Source organism: Mandrillus leucophaeus, unplaced genomic scaffold (assembly GCF_000951045.1).
Source record: "Mandrillus leucophaeus isolate KB7577 unplaced genomic scaffold, Mleu.le_1.0 Scaffold3, whole genome shotgun sequence".
NCBI classification, from domain to species: domain Eukaryota; kingdom Metazoa; phylum Chordata; class Mammalia; order Primates; family Cercopithecidae; genus Mandrillus; species Mandrillus leucophaeus.
In genome coordinates this window covers 4,619,603-4,643,183 of record NW_012103142.1, presented here as the reverse complement: position 1 = coordinate 4,643,183, position 23,581 = coordinate 4,619,603, and the positions used below count along the sequence as shown (strand labels likewise).

At 41.9% G+C, this 23,581-nt stretch overlaps 1 protein-coding gene across 1 annotated transcript in view; it reads right to left on the bottom strand.

The window, feature by feature from the left end:
• Positions 1 to 23,457, bottom strand: part of RNF8 (ring finger protein 8, E3 ubiquitin protein ligase) — a 33,954-nt gene extending 10,497 nt beyond the window's left edge. The window contains exons 1-7 of the mRNA XM_011986893.1: positions 23,385 to 23,457; positions 19,066 to 19,106; positions 17,832 to 17,960; positions 9,261 to 9,998; positions 6,904 to 6,966; positions 3,764 to 3,853; positions 1,446 to 1,553 (exon numbers count right to left, since the gene is read on the bottom strand). Of these exons, the coding sequence (XP_011842283.1) occupies positions 1,446 to 1,553; positions 3,764 to 3,853; positions 6,904 to 6,966; positions 9,261 to 9,998; positions 17,832 to 17,960; positions 19,066 to 19,106; positions 23,385 to 23,457 (1,242 nt within the window). The remainder of the gene's footprint in view (positions 1 to 1,445; positions 1,554 to 3,763; positions 3,854 to 6,903; positions 6,967 to 9,260; positions 9,999 to 17,831; positions 17,961 to 19,065; positions 19,107 to 23,384) is intronic.
• Between the last annotated feature and the right edge of the window lie 124 nt (positions 23,458 to 23,581).

Below are 23,581 nucleotides of genomic sequence, written 5' to 3'. Positions count from 1 at the left end.
CTCCCAAAGTGCTCGGATTATAGGCATGAGCCATTGCAACTGGCCTACATTTTTTTTTTCTTTTCTTTTTTTTTTTTTTGAGACGGAGTCTCACTCTGTCGCCCAGGCTGGAGTGCAGAGGCGCGATCTCGGCTCACTGCAAGCTCCACTTCCCAGGTTCATGCCATTCTCCTGCCTCAGCCTTCTTTTTCTTCTGCCTTGCTCTGTTGCCCAGACTGGAGTACAATGGTGTGATCTCGGCTCACTGTAGCCTCCGCCTCCCAAATTGAAGTGATTCTCCTGCCTCAGCCTCCCGACTAGCTGGGACTACATGCACACACCACCACCCCTGGCTGATTTTTGTATTTTTAGTAGAGATGGGGTTTCACCATGTTGGCCAGTCTGGTCTCGAACTCCTTACCTCAAGTAATCCTCCTGCACTCGGCCTCCCAAAATGCTGGGATTACAGGTATAAGCCACTGCGCCTGGCCTTCTTTTTAAAGGAGTCTGAAAAGCACTGTCATTTAGTAACTTGAGTTTAACACTTGTGGTCTAAGGTGAACTGGTCACAAATGGCAGAATTTGTTAAATAAATAAATAAGCCAGGGCAAAAATATGATAGGCTAACAAATGGTAGAGGTTTCAAGTTTCCATAAGGAGCCTCAGAGTCCCTGAAATATACTCAGCGTGGGCCCTGAATTCCCAAAGTGACCACATTTTAATGGCGTTTACCCCCTCGTTTAAAAGGCTGCACTATAAGCATATTCTCAGCATTGGGCCCATTCAGAGTAAAGAAAGAATAGCTTTTACTGAGCAGCTTTATTCTGATACTTCCAAAATCTAATTTGGCCCTGTTTTCCCCTCAACAACAAAGAGATAAAGGCTTCACTGCAGCTAAAAATGTTAATCATACCAAATAAACATTTAAGAACAGATGAAATGCCAAAAAAGGACAGTGAAGGGAAAGAAGATTATAAAAACAAATGAGAAATGGTCACTTCTAGGGGTCACTTTGAAATCAAATAGTTGTAAGTTCCTGGAAGAAAATCTCTTCAGAATGTTCCCTTATAGTAGAAGCAGCCTGTATAGCCCAGCCTCCATTCAGGGTTGGGAGAATAAGAAGGGGTCGGCCAGGTGCGGTGACTCACACCTGTAATCCCAGCACTTTGGGAGGCCGAGGTGGGCAGATCACCTGAGGTCAGGAATTCGAGACCAGCCTGGCCAACATGGCAAAACCCCGTGTCTACTAAAAATACTAAAACTTAGCCAGGCGTGGTGGCATGTGCCTGTAATCCCAGCTACTCAGGAGGCTGAGGCACAAGAACTGCTTGAGCCCGGGAAGTGGGGGTTGCAGTGAGCCAAGATCACAGCACTGCACTCCAGCCTGGGTGACAGAGTGAGACTCTCTCAAAAAAAAAAAAAAAAAAGAAGGGGTGAGCAAAAGAAGGGGTGAGCAACTTCATTACCTCAATGAAGTATTCTGAACAAATAATACATTGGAGCTCATTCTCTAGCACATCATTCATGTGGCTGAGAACTTCTTCCTTCTGTGCTTGCACCTTCTCCTTCTCTTCCTGCAAGACACACAATCCTACCTGTCATTCAGAGAACCAACAAAAATGCAAAAGGGGACAGGGAGCAGGGTTAATTATTTAGAAGAGGATTCAGTCTTAGTGAATGATTCATTCTGGTGCAGCAACATTAAGAATAGAACACTTTCCCTAAGGGTTATTGTTAATAATTGTTTTCCAATACAGAGCACTAAACTCCTTTCTTTCCTCTCCCTACTTGCTATGGTGTGAATGTTTGTGCTTCCTCCCAAATTCCCATGTTGACACTTATTTTCAAATGTGATGGTATTAAGAGGTGGGGCCTTGGGGAGGTGACTAGGTCATGAGGGCTCCATGCTCATAAATCGGGTTAGTGGCCTTTATAAAAGGGGCCCAAGGAGAGCTCGTGTGCCCCTTCCACCATGTAGGGACACAGCAAGACTCTTATCTATGAAACAGAAGATAGCCCTCACCAGACACCAAATATGCCAGTATCTTGATCTTGGATTTCCCAACCTCCAGTACTGTGAGAAATAAATTTCTGTTGTTTGTAAGCTACGCAGTTTATGGGTCTTTTTTGTAGTAGCCTGAATGGACTAAAACACCACTTTTTCAGTATTTGCATTGCAGTTTCTGTCTCCTTCCCCAAAATTAGTCAAATGAGAAAAATGCAGGTGGTATACTAACCACACCAACCACCCAAGACCAGATGGGACATTAAGTAGTTTATAGCAAGCCGTAGTTCAGACGTTACATAAGATCATCCCAAATAATTAAAAACTCACTGGACAAGAAAAGAGGTATGAATAGTCCAGAGAGGCAGGAAACTTGAATTAGTTATAAAGTTAAAGTGTTCTTTGCAGCTGCCTTTTCTATAAAGTAAGGCACACCTCTGGAGGCAGAAGGCTGGAGAAAGGCCTCTTGAATTACCTTCAGGCTCCATGCTCTATGATACCTGCCACTTCCCACTCCTGCAGAGGCCTGCAGTACCATCTCCCTGGCTTTCCCCAGGAGATCAGACTGTGGGTGAACACACTTTTTAAGGAGGATCCTAGGTATGCTCTCTTGAAGCAGACATTTATTTTAGCACTTCACCCCCAAAACAGAAAGCATTAAGAACCCCTGAGGGGGACAGGATAGGCCATTTGAGGTATATTTGAGTGGCTGGCTCATTTTTCATCTTTTTGTTTTCTTTTCCACTCAAAGCAAAGACTGGCAGACTGCTCAGGGCAGTGAAGAAAGTCTGGACCCCCTTAACTATAGTCAAATTCCGAGAACTTATGAATCACTGGGTTTAAAAAGATGTGGTAGTTCCTTGGAGGTTGGAGAGGAAGGTATTATGTGATTTAAACAGGAAATCAAACTAACTAAAGTCCCTCCTTCAGCTCTAGGTCTGTACATGGAGGGGGTGGGATGAGAGATGCAGTCAGACTCAGGTATTAATTTCAGGTCAGAGGTTGCAAATTGGTGGCCTGTGGACTGGATCCACCCTGCAGACTTGTTTAATTTGGCCTTCACATTAAAGAAAACACACACAAAAAGCTGAAGTTGTTGCCATATTTAAAATTTGGGATATTTCACTTAAACATTTGGACTTTCATCTGCTGTGGAAAAATCAGAAGATCTGACAACACTGGGCCTGCACTTCTGGATGGCAACAATTGGCTGAGCAGAGAAGAGTTGCCTCCCGGGATGGGGGTGTGGGCAAATACCCCATCCAGTGAACCATAGCCCACACAGCTCCCTACTGTGTTCTCACATTCAGGCCACTTCACTCACTTGGATTACCAGTCTGGCCCTAGTGGGCATTTAAGTTTATAACCCCTAATTCAAGAGTTCTCCTGATTTGACATAGGAAGGAATTGCATTAAGTAATTCACTTTACTTTATGTAATTCAAATTACCTAGTTCAGGAGGAACGATTTCTTGACTACAATATTCCTCAGTCTGTATCAGTGACACACCCTGAAGGAGTACCCACCATAGACAAAGGACTAGAATGCAGGATGCAAGTGCCTTATTCCCAGCATTTTGCTTCTGAACAAGGGAAGGAAATAGATGTTGTCTGACAGGCAGAATCTTCTATAGACCTCTATAATCTTATATATTATTTCCCCAGAGGCAAGGAGCAGCCACGATTTCTCTCTTCATTCTCCATAGCAACCCTTACACTGTTGAAAATGCTGAGTTGCATGCACTAACCAAATTCTAAACTTCCATCTTCTTTCCAGTACCTTGGTCTGCTCTAATTCTTTGTTCTTGGCTTGAATGATTGCTTCAAAGTCCTTCTTGCTGCGATTTAGCTCTTCCATTAGAGTCCAATGCTGCAAAAACATAGCAGATACATACTCAGGATGAACTACAATGCATCCTTCCTTTTAGCCACAAACATGCCTGTTCTCTCCCTCCAGTTAGTGACTTTGGTTCAGGGATCGATAAAATGGCAATTTCAAAATAATACCTTTATTCCATTGGGCTATGTTACCCACCTGCTGCTTTTTTCAGGGGAGAGGGCAGTTAGGGAAGGAGGCCACCGAATGTACTGGGGCCTCTAAAACTAACCCATCATTGGTGGACATCCATGTCAACTGAAGAACTTTCACTGCGTCCCAGAGTCTGCTTCTATAGGTTTGGCTTGGAGCCCAGAAATGTGCTTTTTTTTTTTAAAGCCACCCAAGTGATTCTGGGAACAGTATTTAAGAACTAGTAAGTAATTACAAGCTATTCAGAACTGGAAGCTGCTTTTATGAAATAATCAGGAGGAAATGGGAATCAGCGGAATTAAATAGTCATTTTTATTGAAATAAAAAAGATCTTTAATCTATTTATTCTATAAATCACACACTACATGCTCATAAGATAATGCTGCCTGAACCCTGCCAGTGTCTTCTGGAAGAAGGCACACCCAGGAACTAACAGCTCATTCGCTGTGACTAAATGCCTATGCTGAATGTCAAGAGGTTCCACATACATGAAACATAATTTATGAGCACTCCCATGCTTAAGTATAGCTTATACTTTAGAATCTCACCTCAAATTCTTTTTAAAAAGAAGGTGGAGTAAAGGTAAGTATTTTTGAAAAGATATTATTCAAGAACCAAATTTTAAAATGTGTGATCTCCTGACAAAAAAAAAAAAGCAGTTATATCAGAAGGCCTGGGTCTTCAACTTGACTCACTAATTCGAGATGTGCATTTTAACCTTCTCATCTATAAAATGGGAAAATACGGCCGGGCGTGGTGGCTCATAATACCTGTAATCCCAGCACTTTGGGAGGCTATGCTGAGTGGATCACTTGAGCTCAGGAGTTTGAGACCAGCCTGGGCAACATTGTGAAATCCCATCTCTACCAAAAACACAAAAAATTTGTCGGGAATGCTGGCTTGTGCCTATGGTTCCAGTTACTCAGGAGGCTGCAGTGGGAGGATCACTTGAGCCCAGGAGGTGGAGACTGTAGTAAGCTGAGATTGCACTGCTGCACTCCAGCCTGGGTGACAGAACAAGACACTGTCTCAAAATAAAAATAAAAATAAAAGGAAATGGGAAAATAGGTGCTCCCTCCTACCTCAGTGTTAAGAAAATAAAATAATAGGTATGAAAAGCAGTCAGAGAAGTTTTTTGAGCTGTATATAAATGCATCTTTTTATTTTCTTTTCCACTCAAAGCAAAGACTGGCAGACTGCTTAGGGCAGTGAAGAAGGAGGTCTGGACCCATTTCTAACTATAGTCAAATTCCCTGAGAACTTATGAATCACTGGGTTTAAAAAGATGTGGTCGTTTTTTGGAGATTGGAGAGGAAGGTATTATGTGATTTAAATAGGAAATCAGTTATAAAACACCATTATAAAAGCAGTTTTTAAATAAACTATAAAGAACAGCTTTCAAAAGGATCACCATGGTGGAACAAAAAACCGCCACTGCATGAGTGGCATGTCCCCCAGGCATGATGGTATAGAACCATGACCTAAAAGTATCGCTTTTTTTTTTTTTTTTTTGAGATGGAGTCTTGTTGCCCAGGCTGAAGTGCAATGGCACCATCTCGGCTCACTACAACCTCCACCTCCTGGGTTCAAGCGATTCTCCTGCCTCAGCCTCCTGAGTAGCTGGGATTACAGACATGCATCACCACGCCCGGCTAATTTTGTATTTTTAGTAGAGACAGGGTTTCTCCATGTTGGTCAGGCTGGTCTTGAACTCCCTACCTCTGGTGATCCACCCGCCTTGGCCTCCCAAAGTGCTAGGATTACAGGCTTGAGCCACCGCGCCTGGTCGAAAAGTATCACATTTTAAGCTAATAAATGTATGGCCAAGTATCCCACGCAAAATGATAGTGTGCTTTCTTGTCTCAGGAGAGGGTGCAGGGTACTCAGTGATCCCTCAGGGATTTCCAACTAGCAGAACCACATTCTTTTTCAATTTCAAAACAATGTCTGAATATTAACTTAATAATGCTCCAAATGGGAAACATGCCTACTCTCCCACCCTAGAAAATAAACAAGCTCAAAAAATAAAATTCTAAAAAGATTGAATTAATTTTCATCTAATTCTTTCCAAAGCTGTTTGTGAAACCCTCAAGGAGATCAAGGTAGGCACCCTGTCGTGCTTACAATACAATATGACTGTTAGCACTGTAAGGTTGGGCAGTAGGTTTACGATAAAAGGATAAATTCCCCTGAACAAATTCCTATGCGATTTGCTCACTCTCTCCAATGAGATCTGAACCATCCTGACTAAATGGAACTACTAATCATAATACATAAAAGGTAGAAGACAAAGTAGGTTTTAAAGATGCAAAGGAGCACACACAAAAAATAAATAAGAGTAGTTAGGTTAAATTAAATAAATTACAGGTAATCTTTTAGGAGAATTTTAGTCCTGTTGAGCTTTACTTTTTCAATAAATTGATATGTTTTGTTGATTGTTAAACTGCACATTCTCAACCTGGCCTAAAATGCTTAACTGGAACATTCTCGAATTGTTTCTGGTTGGCTACAGCTCAGGGACATTGTGGTAACAGAGGCCTTCACGGGCCTGGTGGCCAAGTCATATCTCACATTTTCCCTATGCTGCCCTCACCTTTCTGGAAGTGGAGCCACTTCCCCAGAGAGCCTCTTAACTGCTAACACTCCATTCCATCTTCACCAGAGCAACTTCAGATCAGATGAAAATCTAAGTTTTCATGCTGAGCTCTGGCATGTTTGTAAGGCTCCAAATCTCTGATCTGATGGTGTGAGCAGCTGCAACCTGCTCTGTTTACAGGCTGGAGACACCACAGAGGTATGCACTAAGCAGCAGAGGCAGTCAATGGTCATGTGATGCCTGGTTGCTCCCCACTCCACAGCCCACTATAATCTTAGTACTATGGCAAAGTTACCTCCTGCAGAGCCTGGGCCAGCTGTTGCTTCAGGTCCTCTTCTCCTTGTGCTATCTCCAAACCCTGCAAAGCCAAAACAAAATGGAAGGTTTCTCTGCAGGGAAAAGAAAAAAGGAACACAATCCAGCAACAAGCAGAGCAGACCAGCTAGTGTGAGCATCTGGAAACAACAGGAGTGAGGGAGCAGGTGGAAAATCTCCTGTTTTACTTCAAGCTGTTGGCAGTAAAGAATTTGAGCAGAGTTATCTGCTCAAATACTGCACACTTCAGGACTGTAAGCTTTAAGACACCAATTGGATTGTTCTGGAAATACTATGGCCTAACAGTCCAAGCCTCCTTCACGGACTAATGCCATGATTCCCAAAAGGATGTAAACTGAGAACTTCTGAGCCCCCAAATAACTATAAACTCAGATGTAATACCCAATGCTGGCACTCACGACATCTAGCATGCTTCTTTTCCCTCTACTCTGGCCACCTTGTCTCTCATTCTGAGTCTTGACCACTTCAGTTTATATACTGCTCTTCCTCTCTCCTTGCCTGAGCTTGTATTTCCTCATCGGCCCCCTCCAATGTGGAAGCTTTCCAGGTTATCATTAACCTATTTTATCCAGTACCTTCCAAAAGAACTTCTGGGCCCTTCTGTCCTTAAGAATTACCTACCCATTTAATATGCCAACTGAAAATTGTTCTCTAATTTACTATATTGATTGAAAACTATTCTCTGATTATATCATGTGTATGATACATCTTGCCTCCTCAACAAGATAAATTCCTTAATGGTAAAAACCATTTGTTAAGCATCTTTATAACTGCCAGAATTCCTTAGTACTAGGCAATTTGAGTACTTAAAAAAAAAAAAAAAAAAGGTGTGAAGCAGCAAGGGTTTAACGAGCCTCTAAACAAATAGTGGGGGGGGGGGTAGGATAAATCCCTAGGGCTTGGTGGGCAGAGGGAGATGCAGCTGATAAACAAGGGACTAGATACACTTCACTATGAGCAATATGTACACGACCTACTCATACCCAGAAAAATTATCCAAACTGATCCTTTTGCCTTTAACATTTTGGTTCAAAAAAAAGATTTTGCAGCTATACCTTGAGGCATGTCCAGAGCAGCCACGAATATTAATCAACAGTAACTTGTTCGTGAACATATTAGCCTTTACAGAGAGTTCTGTCCTAGTGAAGGTGTGATATACTAAACACGTAGACATAAACCACCCTCTACTAATTTCAAGAACTAGTCTAGGCTGGATAAGGGAAGCAAAAAGGTACATGTAAGGAAGCAGTGTATACTCTCAAAAGACCTATTTAATCCATGGCTTTTGCTAATACTACCAGTTCAAGGGGATGGCAGAGATCACAATGAAATTTATAAATTGCTCAGAAATAAGCCAACACTACCTCTGGTTGTTCCTTACCCTGAGCAACCCAAACAAAAAAGTTTATTCACTTTAGTTGTGACTGGCCGTGTGAGTTGTAAGTCAACAATAGGGAATTCTTGACATTCAATATTATCTGAGCAACTGGGTGGGAGTAAAATGTGTGGTTCCTGCCAGATAGGAAATGACATTTTGAGCAAGGACAGGATCTGCTCTAGCCTAAAGCTTTGTGCAAGAGTTTGTCATTGAAGCAAATGACTCAGGGATGGAAACACATTTGGTCTTACCTTTACAAAGCTAAGATAGTCATTATTTTACCTTCCTACTATAAGCACTGTGGAAGGTGGTTTATCATTCAACCCAACAATGCAGTCATGGTGCATCTGTCCCATCACATGCTGGCTGCTCAAAACAGAAACAAAAACATTTTCTGCCTTTTTAGCCTCTCACCTCCTGGGTTAGCTACAGAGTTAACTAACCTTTATAGCTAACAAACTGTCAGGTACAAGGGCAGAGGAACCAGCTGACCTGTACCTGCCCTGGGACTAAGTGATTTGGCCTTGGCCACAGAGCAAAGATACATAAGTCTTGAAGACAACTAATGATTTAATTGGACTATACTGTGGTTTTGCGGCATCTTGACCTTCACCTAACTTTCCCCTGAATTCATGTTGGTTCTGAGTTGCCTCAGCTTTGCATCCTGAGATGAGTTATGTCCTGGCTGGCTCTGCTGGTCACTTTACCCTATCTTGGCACCCCACCTCTGGCTCTTGATCTCATCAGCATGCTGAAGCCTTAACCCTCTACTCAGTCCCCTTCCCTGATCTCAAAAGTTTACTGTTCCCATTCCATTTCTTGTCTTTGGTGCTCAGAATTTGGTACCTGGCCCAGAAACTAAGAACTCTGGCCAGAGGCCCATGAAGTGCCTGCCCCACTCCTGAAGACCAGTCTTGCCCTTCCCTTCTGTGTGGTACCTGAAGATGCTGTTCCTCTTCCTGGAAAGTCTTCTCTAGTTGCTCCACTCTTGCCTGCTGCTGCGCCTGCTCTGCACACAGCTGGGACTGTAAGTCCTGCAGTTCCTGCTCCATTCGCACAATTTTCTTTGAGTTCCCCTTTTGGGTCTGCTTTTTCACATTCATAACGGCTTCATGTTTTTCTTGCATCTGTATTTTCAGCCTCAGAATCCTGGACATGGTCACCTTAAACATCTGTAAGCTTCTCTGAGATGCTGAAGAGTTTGAGGCTTTCTGCTCATGATGAACCTCTGTGACTATGGGGAAGCCAGGGTAAATGGGAGCCCCTGTGGTCTTCTTACTTGGCTCAAGGGCAGTCAACTTAGGATCCAAATTTTCAGAGGGTGTACTGGCCACTTCACCTTTCCCCTGTGATTTCACTGACTGACTAGATTCACAAGACACTTTATTTATTTTGGATTTCAAATTTGAGGGGCCTTCAGCTCCAGGACCTCCTAATTGATCCAAACTGAATTTCCTTTTAGTTCTCAATTCCTTATTTTTTTCTATCATCTGGTCATTCTTTGGGGAAAGACAAGGATATATTGTCTCCCAGTCTTCTTCAGTAACTTCATATTCATACTCTGCATTCTCCTTATTTTCCAGAGGCACTCCAAGTTGGATGCAGTCTCCCTGATGAATGGAATAGACCCTTAAAGGTTCCAGACGTGCTCTGTTCAGCCAAACACCATTTAGACTCTGGGGAAAGTGAAAGACAGAAGAAATAAGCTTCGTGATTTTCGTCTTCTTAATGGAATCTCTCTCCTGCTGCTGTAAAACCTTCTGCCTTTTCAGAAGGAAAACTCTTGATAACAAATAGAAAAGAAAGATTCATAAACTACTATCCCTAGAAACAGCATTCGTTAAGCAGTGCTTTGGCTTTTTACCTATATTTCACATTCATGCGTCCACAGAGAACTGCCATATTAACAGGCAGGAATCACCTTATTATTGGTGGATAATTTACTCAAACACATGGAATAGCATTAAAGGAAACTGAAATTGGCTAGCTCCTATTGACCTAAACTGGAGCAACGTCCCAAAACTAGAAAAAATATTATTAGTGAAGAAAGCAGTAGTTAAGGATGAGGTCCATGAAGTAGGTTCAAATGCTATCTCTGGATGTGGTTCCTTAACACACTGGTAAACAAGCACGCACACATAAATAAAAAAAAAAAGAGAGTACTAAATCCGGTACTGGGGTCAAATGGCAGATAGGATCTGAGCCAATTAATACCAACAGGGATGTATGTGCAATACAGGATAATGGTTAAGAGCTGGAGCTCTGGACTCAGATGCGGGTTCATAGTCCGCATGGCATTTGACAATTCACTTAACCTCTCCATGCCTGTTTTGTCTGCAGAATAGGGATAGTACAGTACCTACCTCATACTGTTTCCGTGAGGAATGAATAAGATAATGCATGTGAATCACTTAGCACAATGACTCACATAGAATAAATGCTTAATAAATATTTACTGTCTGGGTGTGGTGGCTTACATCTGTAATCTCAGCACTTTGAGAGGCCGAGGTGTGTGGATTACTTGAGGCCAGGAGTTCAAGACCACCCTGGCCAACACAGTGAGACCCCCTCTCCACTAAAGATACAAAAATTAGCCAGGTGTGGTGGTGGGTGCCTGTAATCCCAGCTACTTGGGAGGCCAAGGCATTAGAATTGCTAGAACCCAGGAGGCGGAGGTTGCTGTGAGCCGAGATTGTGTCACTGCACTCCAGTCTGGGTGACAGAGCGAGACTCTGTCTCCAAAATAAATAAAATAAAATAAACTTTTATGGTTTTAAAGAAGTCATAGTATCGAGGTTAAGAGCACAGATCCTGGAGTGAGACTGCCTGGGTTTGTAATGTGGCTCTATCACTTAGCAGCTGGGTGATTTTGGCCGGGTTTCTTGACCTCTTTATGGTCTAGTTACTGCATCAATAAAATGGAGGAAAATAAGTCTCCCCTTATGGTGTCTGTGCGGATTTAATGAGATAACATATGGCAATTATTTAGACAGCGCCTGGGCATCGTGTTACATAAGTGTTCACTACTATTACTATGCCTTGGTTCAACTGATTCATCAACAATCATTTCAATTCTATGCTCAATGTCATGCAAGGTAAATATATTGAGTGGAAAAGACATGAAAACTTTCAGCAGCTGACTGTGGAAAAGACAACACAAGGGCACAAATAAGTAAATGTGGGATTAAATGGCATAGCCTATAAATGCAAAGGAATATCATGTGCAGCTGGGATAGCTAAGGGATGCTAAATGGAGATGACAAGTCCTAAAATAGACTTGAAACAAAGGCAAGATTCAGAGTTGAAATATACTGGCGAGCATTTTAACCCATATCAAGGACTTAAGTTCAGGGGATAGGCCAGAGATGATGCTCACTTCTGAATTGGGACCAAGATTTATGTTTACACTGGCAACTATAGCTACCTACTTTCAGCTAGAAAAAATCCCCAGTCAACATAAATATGAGGGACAGGGGGCTTGACCACAAGGCACAGAGGGTAAAGGGCAAGTAGAGATCAGATCTCAGCTCTGGTTGGGCATTAGGCTCTTGTTTCCAGTTTTATCTTCTATTACTTGGTTTACACAGAAAGAAAAGACTGGCATAGATACATACAGAAAGATTAGTCTTAACCCACTGTGCATCGGGTCTAACCTGGTTCATCTAGGAAACCTCCTCACACCCTTTCTATACAGCCTGAGAAACTATGGGGAGTGATAAGTTTTACTGAATTTTGAAACAACATATGAGAAATAACAAATGAGAGGGATGGAGCCAGAACAATCTATCTGAGAACAATTTTAGAGCAGGACAGTCAATTTTAGATTATATGCAGGAAAAAGGTATCAGAAAAAGTAATAAGACACAGAAGGCCACCTAATGCCAAAGTACAGAAATTTAAGGAAAGTCTCCAAAGCTAAGATAAGGTAAAATAAATAAATAAGATTACAGAGGCAGCCCACAGCTAAAGAGAATAAGAATCCCTCAGAAGCTGGGGCAAATTTTCACAATATGTTGCAGCCCTCCATTAGATCCTCTACATTAACCCATTGCCTTCAGAGCCCTTTTAAAAGCTGGAAAGTAAACTCAAAATTCTTCCATCACGTTTTGTCCTTGAATTCTTGTATATTTACTCATTCATCACTTCTTGGTGACATCTAGTGGTATAATTTAAACCAAAGCCCTGAGTCAGCTCTGTTCATGTACATCCCATGGCTGTACAAGAACAATCAAGTACTGCTAGAGATGATCTCAAATACAATGGTTTAAATAATCATGCTCTGTTCAAGGCTTTCTTGATGTTGGTTTTCATAACTACCCACTTGAACAATGCTAGCAGCAGAAAACGATACCTGGGTCTGCCTGATGTCTCTTAGCCACCAATGGGAAAAAGGTGGGATAATGCACATCCGCTTAGACAGGAATTACTTCACTAGATGCTCAATCTCTGCCCAGCTGCTTTTAAACAGTTTATTGAGGAAAGTGGAAACTCAAAACCAAAAGGCAATGTTTTCTTGGAGTGCTTTAGATAATTTATGTAGCTCAGTGGTTCTCAACCCTGGCTATACAGTAAAACCACCCGGGAAGGTTTAAAACAAAGAGCAGTGCCTGGGTTTCACCCTCAGAGTGAGTTAACTGGTCTGAGATAGGAACTAAGTATCAGTATTTTAAAAGTCACATTTATATACCAACACATACAGTTGTGTAACTATATCAAGATACAGTGCCCCTTGGTAGTCAACCTTTCCCACATTCCCAGGCAACTACTTATCTGTTCTCTTCCCTTTCCCAGAATGTAATACAAATGGAATCTTATTATCTACGCTTTCGAGTCTTGCTTCTTTCACTTAGTGTAATGCCTCTGAGATTCATCTACCCTGTTGCATTATCAGCAGTTATATTTTATTGCTGAGTAATATTGAAGGTAGTATGGGTGGAGCACAGTTTATCCATTCCCTAGTTGTTTTTTTCCAGTTTTTGATGAATATTAATAAAGCCACTACAGGCAGGGCGTGGTGGCTCACGCCTGTAATCCTAGCACTTTGGGAAGCTGAGGCGGGTGGATCACCTAAGGTCAGGAGTTCAAGACCAGCCTGGTCAACATGGCGAAACCCCAACTCTACTAAAAATACAAAAATTAGCTGGGTGTGGTGCTGCACACCTGTAATCCAGCTACTCGGGAGGCTGAGGCAGGAGAATCGCTTGAACCCGGGAGGTGGAGGTTTTGGGGAGCCGAGATCGCGCCATTGCACTCCAGCCTGAGCGAAAAGAGCGAAACTCCATCTCAAAAAAATAAGTTAAAAAAAGAAAGCCACTAGAAACATTCACATACAAGTTTCTGTGAGAACATAAGCTTTCATTAATCTTGGGTAAATACCTAGAAATAGGATCATTGGACAAGTATATATTTGACTCTTAGAAACCACCAGTTTTTCAAAGTGGAGGTACCATTTTATATTCACACTTGAACGTTGAGGAGTTCCAGTTATTCTGCATGCTTGCCAGCACTTGATATCATCAAGTCTTATTTCAGCAATTGTATTATGTATCCTCAATATATTTTTTAAACTCTTTACTAAAGTAGAACATGCAAACATAAAAGTGCACAAACCGTAAATGTACCAACTAGATGAACAGTCACAAAATGAATATCATAGCGTAACTACCACGAGGTCAAAAACAAAACAAACCCCACATTATCAGCATCCCAGAAACCCTGTGTGCCTCCTAGTCAGTAGCCACCCTGGCAATAAGGTGACTACTATCCAGATTTAATAGCACATGTTAATTTTGCCTGGTTTTAAACATTGTATAAATGGCATCATATAATATGTGTTCTTTTGTGTCTGTCTTCTTTCACTCAATATTATGTGAGATTTATCCATGTTATTAGATATAGTAGTTCATTCATATACACTACAGTATAGTGTTTCAATATAAGATTATTCCACAATTTATCCATTCTACTGTTGATGGACATTTGGGCTGTTTCCCTGTGAGTGAAAATACTGTGTCAAAAGCTATATGTATGCTCAACTTTAATGAATAATGCCAAATAATTTCCCAAAGTAGCTGTACCAATTTACACTCCCAACAGAAGGGTAAGAGCATTCTATCGTTTCATATCCTTACCAATACCTGGCATCACTGGTCTTCAATTTTAGCCACTCTGGTGAATGTGTAGAGGTATTCCATTATGGTTTTAATTTAAATTCCCCAAATTATTAATGAGGTTGAACAACTTTTCATTGGATACAACCTTTTGTGAAGCGCTTGTCTCTTGCTCATTTTTAAATAGGGCATATCTGTCTTTTTCTTATTGGAGTTCTGCATATAACTCAGGATAAGCCCTTCATTGACTATAATATGTAGCAAACATCTTCCCCTGAGTGTGCCTTTTAGTCTCTTAATGTTGTCTTCTGACAAATGAACGTTTTTATTGAATGATCATCAGTATTTTTAAAAAGTACCCCACGTGAGAGCAAAAACTGGAAATGTGGTTGATAACCACTGCTCTAGTTGCTGAGGACCAGAAGCTGGACTGTCCCAAGCAGCAAAGATTGTTCACGTAAGAGTACACTCACCAGAGACTTCAAATGCCAGATTCTGCAGAAGAACAATAGTAGGAATCACCAGGCAGCAGGTGAAAAGCAACAGGAGAGGAGGGTAAGAATGGGAAAGGCTCAAGTAAGACGTGACCGAACCTCTAAGGCATTTCATACTGTGACTTTAAAACAACCAATTTTCTGAAAGAGCTGGATACCAATACAAAGATGGCCATCTGAAGAGCTTACGAATTGACCAAAACCTACACAACTAGAACCATCCTCATACTGTGTGCAGAGTTAGCTGTCCTCCAAGGGTTTTTTTCCTATATTTTAAGCCAATTTTAAACCAAAATAACATTTCTTGCAATTTTTGTATCCATACTTAAGCTCTCACTTTCTGGCCATTCCAGCAGATAAGAGAATGCAGCTCTGAGTTTTAACTTATTAGAAACACCTATCTCTTGAAAGAGACTTGGCAAATGACTTCAAACACAACCACAGCAATAATATCCTACAGCTGAAATTCAGGTCCCTTATCAGCAGAAGAGGGCTGCCATGACATCATGCCAGGAGGAAGCCAGAAAGGGGGCAACTGTAATCAAAAGAAAAGTGCAGAGGGGAGGGGGGATTTACTTGTAAGAATTGTTCCATCAAAACACCCCAGTCCTAGCTTCTCTTAAAAATCAGTTATCTCACAATCACAGCTAAAAAGTTTAAACAGGTTGTTAAGAAACCTTTCCTTTCTATTGCCTGACTGAGACCTCAGAAGAATCACATGATAACAGCAACCCTAGAAGGAAGGGTACAAAGCAAACATTGGAGAGCGAGCCCGGAGCACAGTCATGATCTATCTTGCACAGGCTGCCTATGTATCCCTGTGGTTGACATTTAAATAACACTACAGTCGATCAGCTGTTGGCTTCCCAACCTATGAAAATCTGCTAATCCCATAAGTGGATCACATCTACACTGCACATAATTAAGAAAAGTAGCAGCAGAAAACTCACCTCTATAATACTGTAATCCCAACTCTCATACAGCCTACTCTAATGAGGAAAACATCTTTTCCTAAGCTGTTTTGATATACACTATTACAGAGGCTTTAAAACCTTGCAGCTATATTTTAAATATGCACAATTAATTGTTTGATGTCATAAAGCCAGTATAGCAAATTGCTTACGTACTTTACTGGTATTTGCACAGGGCATAGCAGAGAAACTTAAGTCCTGGCTCATTATAGAGAAGGCCTTGGGCAAGGCAGTTTATCTCTCTGGGCCTCAGATTCATCTGTCTACATAAGGGGTTAAAGTAGATAATGCCAGTGCCAATTTTTACCCTGCTCATGGTGCATTGCTGAAAGTGTTGAACTCATTTACTTAGCATTTGTGTATTGTCTCCTTCAATACAGTGCCAACTCAACTTAATTCTAGAGCAGGAAGATACTTTACAACAGCTTAAATCTAGCAGTTTTATGCATGCAAAATGAGGCTGCTGGGCAGACCTGTGGGATATCCTCCCTTCTAATGGTACTGTTAAAATCCTAACTGGGGCAGTGAAGCAATATGAAATGGTACTTAAAGACATGTTATACTTCCTAAACATGAACTGTTTATGTTAGAATTTCTCTCACCTCATAGTCTGTATTTTCATCATATATCCTGGGTGCTTGTATATCTGCATGTTAGGTATTTTCTTTTCTTTTTTTTTTTTGAGATGGAGTCTTGCTCTGTCGCCCAGGCTGGAGTGCAGTGGCCGGATCTCAGCTCACTGCAAGCTCCACCTCCCGGGTTTATGCCATTCTCCTGCCTCAGCCTCCCAAGTAGCTGGGACTACAGGCGCCTGCCACCTCGCCCGGCTAGTTTTTGCATTTTTTTTTAGTAGAGATGGGGTTTCACCGTGTTAGCCAGGATGGTCTCGATCTCTTGACCTCGTGATCTGCCCATCTCGGCCTCCCAAAGTGCTGGGATTACAGGCTTGAGCCACCGCGCCCGGCCTTTTCTTTTTGATAGAGACAGGGCTTCACCATGTCAACCACACGGGAGTGCAGTGGCTACTTGCAGGTGCAATCCCATTGTTGATCAGCACAGCAGTTTTGACCTGCCCCTCTTCCAACCTGGGTCAGTTCACCTTCCTTAGACAAACAGGTGGTCCCCTGCTCCCAGGAGGACACCAGATTGATGCCGAACTTAATGCAGACACCAGAACAGCGTAGCACACTATAACCCAGAACTCATGGGCTCAAACAATCCTCTTGCCTCAGCTTCCCCAGTAGCTGGGACTACAGGCATGCACCACCACACTCAGCACATTAGGTACTTTCTAATTGCTGGGCTTTATATACTATTGCACCTCCCTCAACACATTTACCACTAAACTAGTGGTTTTCAAATGTGTCTAAAGGAGAAAAACCCATTATCCAAAGGAAATCTTCAGAACACCAACATTTAAAACACGTTTTAAAAGCCAGGAGAGGTTGCTCAGATTGAAAGGAATGAGGAAGGCAAGGAGCTAAGTGCGGTCAGATCAGTTTCTCCCTCCTCCCCCTGTTCACTGAGCCACAAGCGTACTCCAGAAGCGTTAGCGGATTCTGCAGATTCCCAGGGTCTCTGGGAGCTTCACCTCAAACAGGCTGATTTGCCCAGTAACTTAATCTAGTTTCTGGAAGAGGACCTACTACCCCAATTCAGGTATTCTCTTCAAGGTAACAAACTTCGACCCAAATCAAGAGAAATTATTTTAGCATAATCTAATCTCTGGCAGCATATGGAAGTGGCTGTGCCACTGGAAAAGGAAACTGGATGGCTAGGAAAGAAGTTATACTTTTGAATTTTATACCATGAATTACTTATGCAAAAAAAAAAAAAAAAAAATTTGAATTTTATACCATGAATTACTTATGCAAAAAAAAAAAAAGTAATTTAAAAACAAATAAAAGTCATTAGGATTCTGTGAATTCCTGTACCTTGTTGTCCATAATTGTCCACTGGCCCTCAGGATTCTGCTTCAAAACACAGTGGTTTCGAGAAATCATCAGGGGGCAGATTTTTGATACCAATTGGTATGTGACACCAAATCCTCGTCCTACAGTCACCTGGGAAGACAACAACAATGTAAGAAATACAATCAGTCATTGTGCTGAAAAGGGAGGTCCTTTACAAATTTCGTCAACCAGCAGCATATGCAGGTCCTGACTTATGAAACCAGACACCTGTGGAACCAAAACAGTGCATCAGCGATCTCCCCTTCAGCTGCCATGAGAACCACCAAATAGAAAAAGGCAAACAGTTGTGACAAGAAGAGAAAGCTGAAAAAGAGTTATCCATGTATCTCAGGGTTGGCAAGATCTTGAAAGGTCATCTGGTTCAGTGACCATGAGATGGAGGAATTCTTTCTACACATCCCATCAACTCATAAATACTGCCAGTAACTTTATGTAAGGCAGGCCCTCCAATTTTTAAAATGTCTCTGACTTGGCATCTTTCTCCCTGTAAATTCCATCCATTGGCACTGGCTTTGCCCTGGCACCATCAGGAAACCTCCAATCCCCTTTCAATGTCACAGCTATAAAGTGAACCCTGAGTTTTCTTTTCCTGGCTCTGTATTCCCAGTTACTTCAACTTAACTCCCAGGGGATGGGCTTGAGTCTCTTCGCCATTCTAATGAGTCTGTGAAAGGACTGCTGGCTTATCTTTATTCTTGGAAGGCATATTAAGAAAAATAAACTTAATTTCTATTACACAGTCAAACACAAGTGTTACTTTCCCAGTTCTAGAAATTATCACTGGAGCATATAAATTGCATTAGCTTTCACAGCAGATCTAGTACACTGCCAGTGTATCCTCGAACTTAGGAATGATTAAATTTCTTGGTCTCCCCCTCCTCTAAGAAATGCTATGCTAAGTCATGTCTCTTCCGTTCTATACTTGATTGGATGGAAAACCTTGGATTCAAGCGCAGGACCTTAGATTGATTCCTACTAAATTTCATCTTGCTAGTTCAGCCTATCAAACCAACTTGTCAAGACCTTTCTGAATTTTTAATCTGCCATCAGATGAGACATACTTAATATCCCTTCCACCAAATTTATATGATATGATGCCTTCTATACCTTCTTTCAAGACACAGAATGGGATGCAGTCAAAGACAAAGTTTTCAGGAAAGCCTAGTAAACACTAATCCACACAGCCTGGATATACCTTTGGCCAGTTGTAATTCAACCAAAAGTCTTTGCATTGGAGTACATATTCTCTGTCTTATCCACAAGAACAGCTTGAGAGCTTCTGGAAAAGGTTGAAAAGAAGCACCAATTCACATCTATCATACTTTCCTGTTGGACCAGTCTAGTTCATAACAACCCTGTGAAGGAAGGAAATGAAATTCTTCTGAGATCTAGATCACAGAATTCCCTGCTTATTCTTCTTCTTTTTTTTTTTTTTTTTTTTGAGACGGAGTCTTGCTCTGTCACCCAGGCTGGAGTGCAGTGGTGCGATCTTGGCTCACTGTAACCTCCGCCTCCCGGACTCAAGCAATTCTCCTGCCTCAGACTCCCACGTAGCTGACATTACAGGCATGTACCACCACGCCTGGCTAATTTTTGTATTTTTAGTAGAGATGGGGTTTCACCATGTTGGTCAGGCATGTCTCCAACTCCTGACCTCAAGTGATCCACCTGCCTTAGCCTCCCAAAGTGCTGGGATTACAGGTGTGAGCCACCGCGCCCGGCTCCCTGTTTATTCTTTTTAGTGCACAAATGACCTCTTTAATGACCCATACCACAACCTTAACTGGGAACTTTAAACCAACATTAGCTAAAAACTGCCCTCTTCTCTTCGTCTGAAAATCTTTCAGAATCATGCGTGTCCTCCTCAGTCCCTCAAAGACCACCACGACTCACTGACCTAATCTATTCCTCCCCACAAACTCTCATCTCAGTATTGACAATACCATCCAACCAACTATTCAACCCATAACCCAGAAGTCATCTTTGATTCATCTCTGTCCCTCATCCCCACACTGAAATCATTGATAAATTTCATGGGCTATAATTCAAATATGTCCTAAGTCTGTTCATTTCTATCTCTACAGCCACAACCTTAGTCCAAAACACCTGGCATCCTACTGTTTCTGTTCCCACTCTAGCCCCCATAAACTTAGTAACTGGAATAGAAATGTAAACATTTTAAATCAGATCATTTTCCGTCTTTCCTTAAAACTGTCCAATCATTCAAACTTCCTTCCATGGCCTATAAGACCCTGAAAGTCCTGAGCCCCTCTACTCTTTAGTCTTAACTCATATCACGGTGCCAACATTAGCTGCTCTAGTCCCTCAAACATTTTTGTTGTTGTTCCTTAAGCCCCTCTCCCTGAAGTGCCAGCCTACCTGAGGGTCTTTTCACTTAGCCCCTCTGCTAAGAACACTCTTCTCTCAGATCTTGCATGGGCTCCTTATCTTTCATGTTTCAGCTACTCATAAGCCTACTCTGATCACCACTGTCTAAAGTTGGTTGTCTGCTTCCCATCATATTTCTTCAGTTATTAGGATGCTCTTATCACAAACCAAAATTATCTTGCTTATTTTACTTTTCCCCTCTGTGCCCTTAACAGAATATAAATTACATAAGCAGGGACTTTATCTGTCTTGTTTACCACTGTGTCTCTATAGCTGGCATAGTGTTCAGTTAAGTATTTGAGAATGAATGAAAAAATAACGAGGTCTTGCATATGAGTCCTCAAGATTTTAGGGTGGGTGTTTTTATGTCAGGAGTTAGAGACTGTATTACCATTGGAAAATATGGAGCAGCAGTTGGAACTCATACGGTCTCCTTTGTTCCTCTTTAAAATGTTGTGGTGACCACTCCACCAATACTGAGCACAAAGTTTTTCAGTTCTTTCACACTCTGCCAGAATTATATTAATTATAGAAGTTCCTCTGAATACACATATCTGTTAAAATTGGAATGGTTAGGGATTTATCTGTCATCCATATTCAGTAAAATTTCTATTTAGGTAGCTTTATCTCTAAGAGAGGAAGCATCTCATATTACATGCTAACATTGGAGGGGAGACAGCCGGACTGCCATTGTGAGTAGCCTGGGGAAAACAGTACCAAAAAAGTGGAAGAGTGCCTTTTTCTGAAACTGCCTCTAACAGACTCTGAATCCAGAAAAAGGAATCATTATTTTATATCCTTTCCTGCACTGCCTGGTCTTAGAATTTACCTTAGTACTACTGATATTTCTCCTATACTATAGTTAAAGAGTGCAGTGAGGTTAACTGGAAATCTCAGGACCACTCAATGGAACACTAAATTTCCCATGGGAACTGACTGCTGACCCATATGTGAGGGGCTGTTTTCATTTACAATAGTTTTGCAAGCATTTGAGCTTACACACATTATTGATCTAAAAGATCATCTTGTCTTTGCCCACCTTCACAAGACTATCTCTTTCCTCCTGGGCACAATTCCTACTGTTTCTCAAATAACAAGTAAATATGGCCAGGTATGGTGGCTCACACCTGTAAGCCCAGGCAGGCGGATCACATGAGGCCAGAAGTTCGAGACCAGCCTGGCTAACATGGCGAAACTCTGTTTCTACTGAAAATACAAAAATTAACTGGGCATAGTGGTGCACATCTGTAATCCCAGCTACTTCGGAGGCTGAGGCAGAAGAACCCCTTGAACCGGGGAGGTGGAGGTGTGATCATACCACTGCACTCCAGCCTGGGTGACAGAGGGAGTACTCTGTCTCAAAACAAAACAAAACAAAACACCCCACAACAAAAGCCCCCAAACCAGTAAATATAACCAACCTTTCCCTTTTTTCCCTTGGGGCAGAAAATTTAATGAAAACTAAATACAAGAGAAGAAAAGGGAAGAGAAGATTCTGTTGTTTTCCCCAAAGGCCTAGATACTTTATAGTACCTGAGAACTAGCTAATTTGCAATAAATCTCTACTTGTTTTTCCACCAAACTCTATGCATCGCTTTAACAAGCTTAAAGCCACTTATTTAGATAATTTACTACAGTATTCCCATCAGTGAAATGAAAGGAACTCTGTTTTATTATTTTATCCACAACATCTGAGACTAAGAACGGGAAAGGCAGGGAGCTGACCTACCTTTGCTGTTATAATATTAGCATACCTCTTAAAATCTTACGCAAAACAGCTTGTGCTACGATGTGGGGACCATTAAAATAAGTACAACTTCTTCTCTTGCCTTTGATTCAGACTTCTTTTCAGGCTATGCTACGACCTGACCTTGCAGGCTGCCAAGCCTGGCAGGCTTCTCCTACACACAGGTCCCTGAAGCCAGCCACAGTCTTACCACTGTGTCTTTACCATTCACTCGGTTTGTACAGGTCCCTCCCCATAGAAGTGGCCCCACAAAGAACTATCAAATGGTTTAGAATATGTCTAAGAGTGCTTTGGAGTCTTCTTGCCCTTCCTATAGGTGCTTTAATTCTTCCTCCCCAACCCACCTACCCAAGACTGCAGTACTACCAAGCTGTTCAGAAGAGTCATAAATTAATCCACAACAATCGAATCTAAAGGAATAACACTTGCCCACTAAGTTACCTTAGAAAGTTGTGTGTATGCAGGGATCACACTAAGTAATGTATGTGAAATTAATAGTTATGCACAAAAATAATTTATTTTTGTGTGTAGTATTCAGGTTATTATTCAGGTGTTCGTGTTTTAATTTGTTACACTTCTCACAAACATATGCTGTTGGAAAGGGCCAGGCAGGGAAAGTTCAGTGCTCAAGCTAAAAGGCTGAATGCTTAATGTGGACTTTTAGGCACTAATACCTGGATAGAAGAGGTATTTGGGGGCAGAGATGCTTTCTTGGTGTTCCTCAAATCACAGCACACAAGTAACCCTTTATAACACCCCCTAATCGAGCAAAATTTGAGCCTGGACATGAATTCCTCCTCTGACTTGAAGAACTACTGCTCTGGGATGGAATTAAATAATCCACATCTTGGCACTTGATCATACAGCCCATATGGATGTTCTTAGACTGCTTCATTGTATAAATCCCCTCTCCCCACTCAAGCCTTAAACTCTTCGAGCGCAGAAATTTTATTTGTCCTCATTGTACACCAAACAATGTTAAATACTCAGTAAATACCTGGCAGACTGAATTGAGGCGGTACGGCTTATAGGAAAAATCTACCCGAACATACATTAAGACTTAAAAGACTTACTGAATTTACAACATCATGACCAACCATCCACTTTTACTGCAAAGAGAACTTTTCATACAGATTATTTCCAAAACCCAGGTGGTTCCCAGTCATGACAAGCTTGTCCCTGACCCAGTTCTCCTTCTCAACCTGATTGCAATCTAACTCCCTCCTCCCCTCCCTCGCCCTTTCAAGATGCACGCTGGTGCATCTTTCCCCTTAAAAATGTTTTCATTTGCAACTGCATTAGTAAAGACGAGACGCAGCCTCTGGAGAGAACTCTGAATCCCTGCCCGACCCACCTCAGGGAGTGCCACTCGGCCGTACCGAGCCTCACGGGAGAAATGTGGCCCAGCCCAAGTCGCCCCATGTTCCTCAGAGTTGGGAAGGAGGAAGACATTTCTACGTGAAAGTTTGTTTTAAGGGACAAAGCCCAGAACTTGAATCGTTTTCAAAACAAACTCGAGAAAGTTCACGCGCCGGGCCCCGCCTCGGCTTCCCTGCGGCTCGCGGCCCCCGCCACC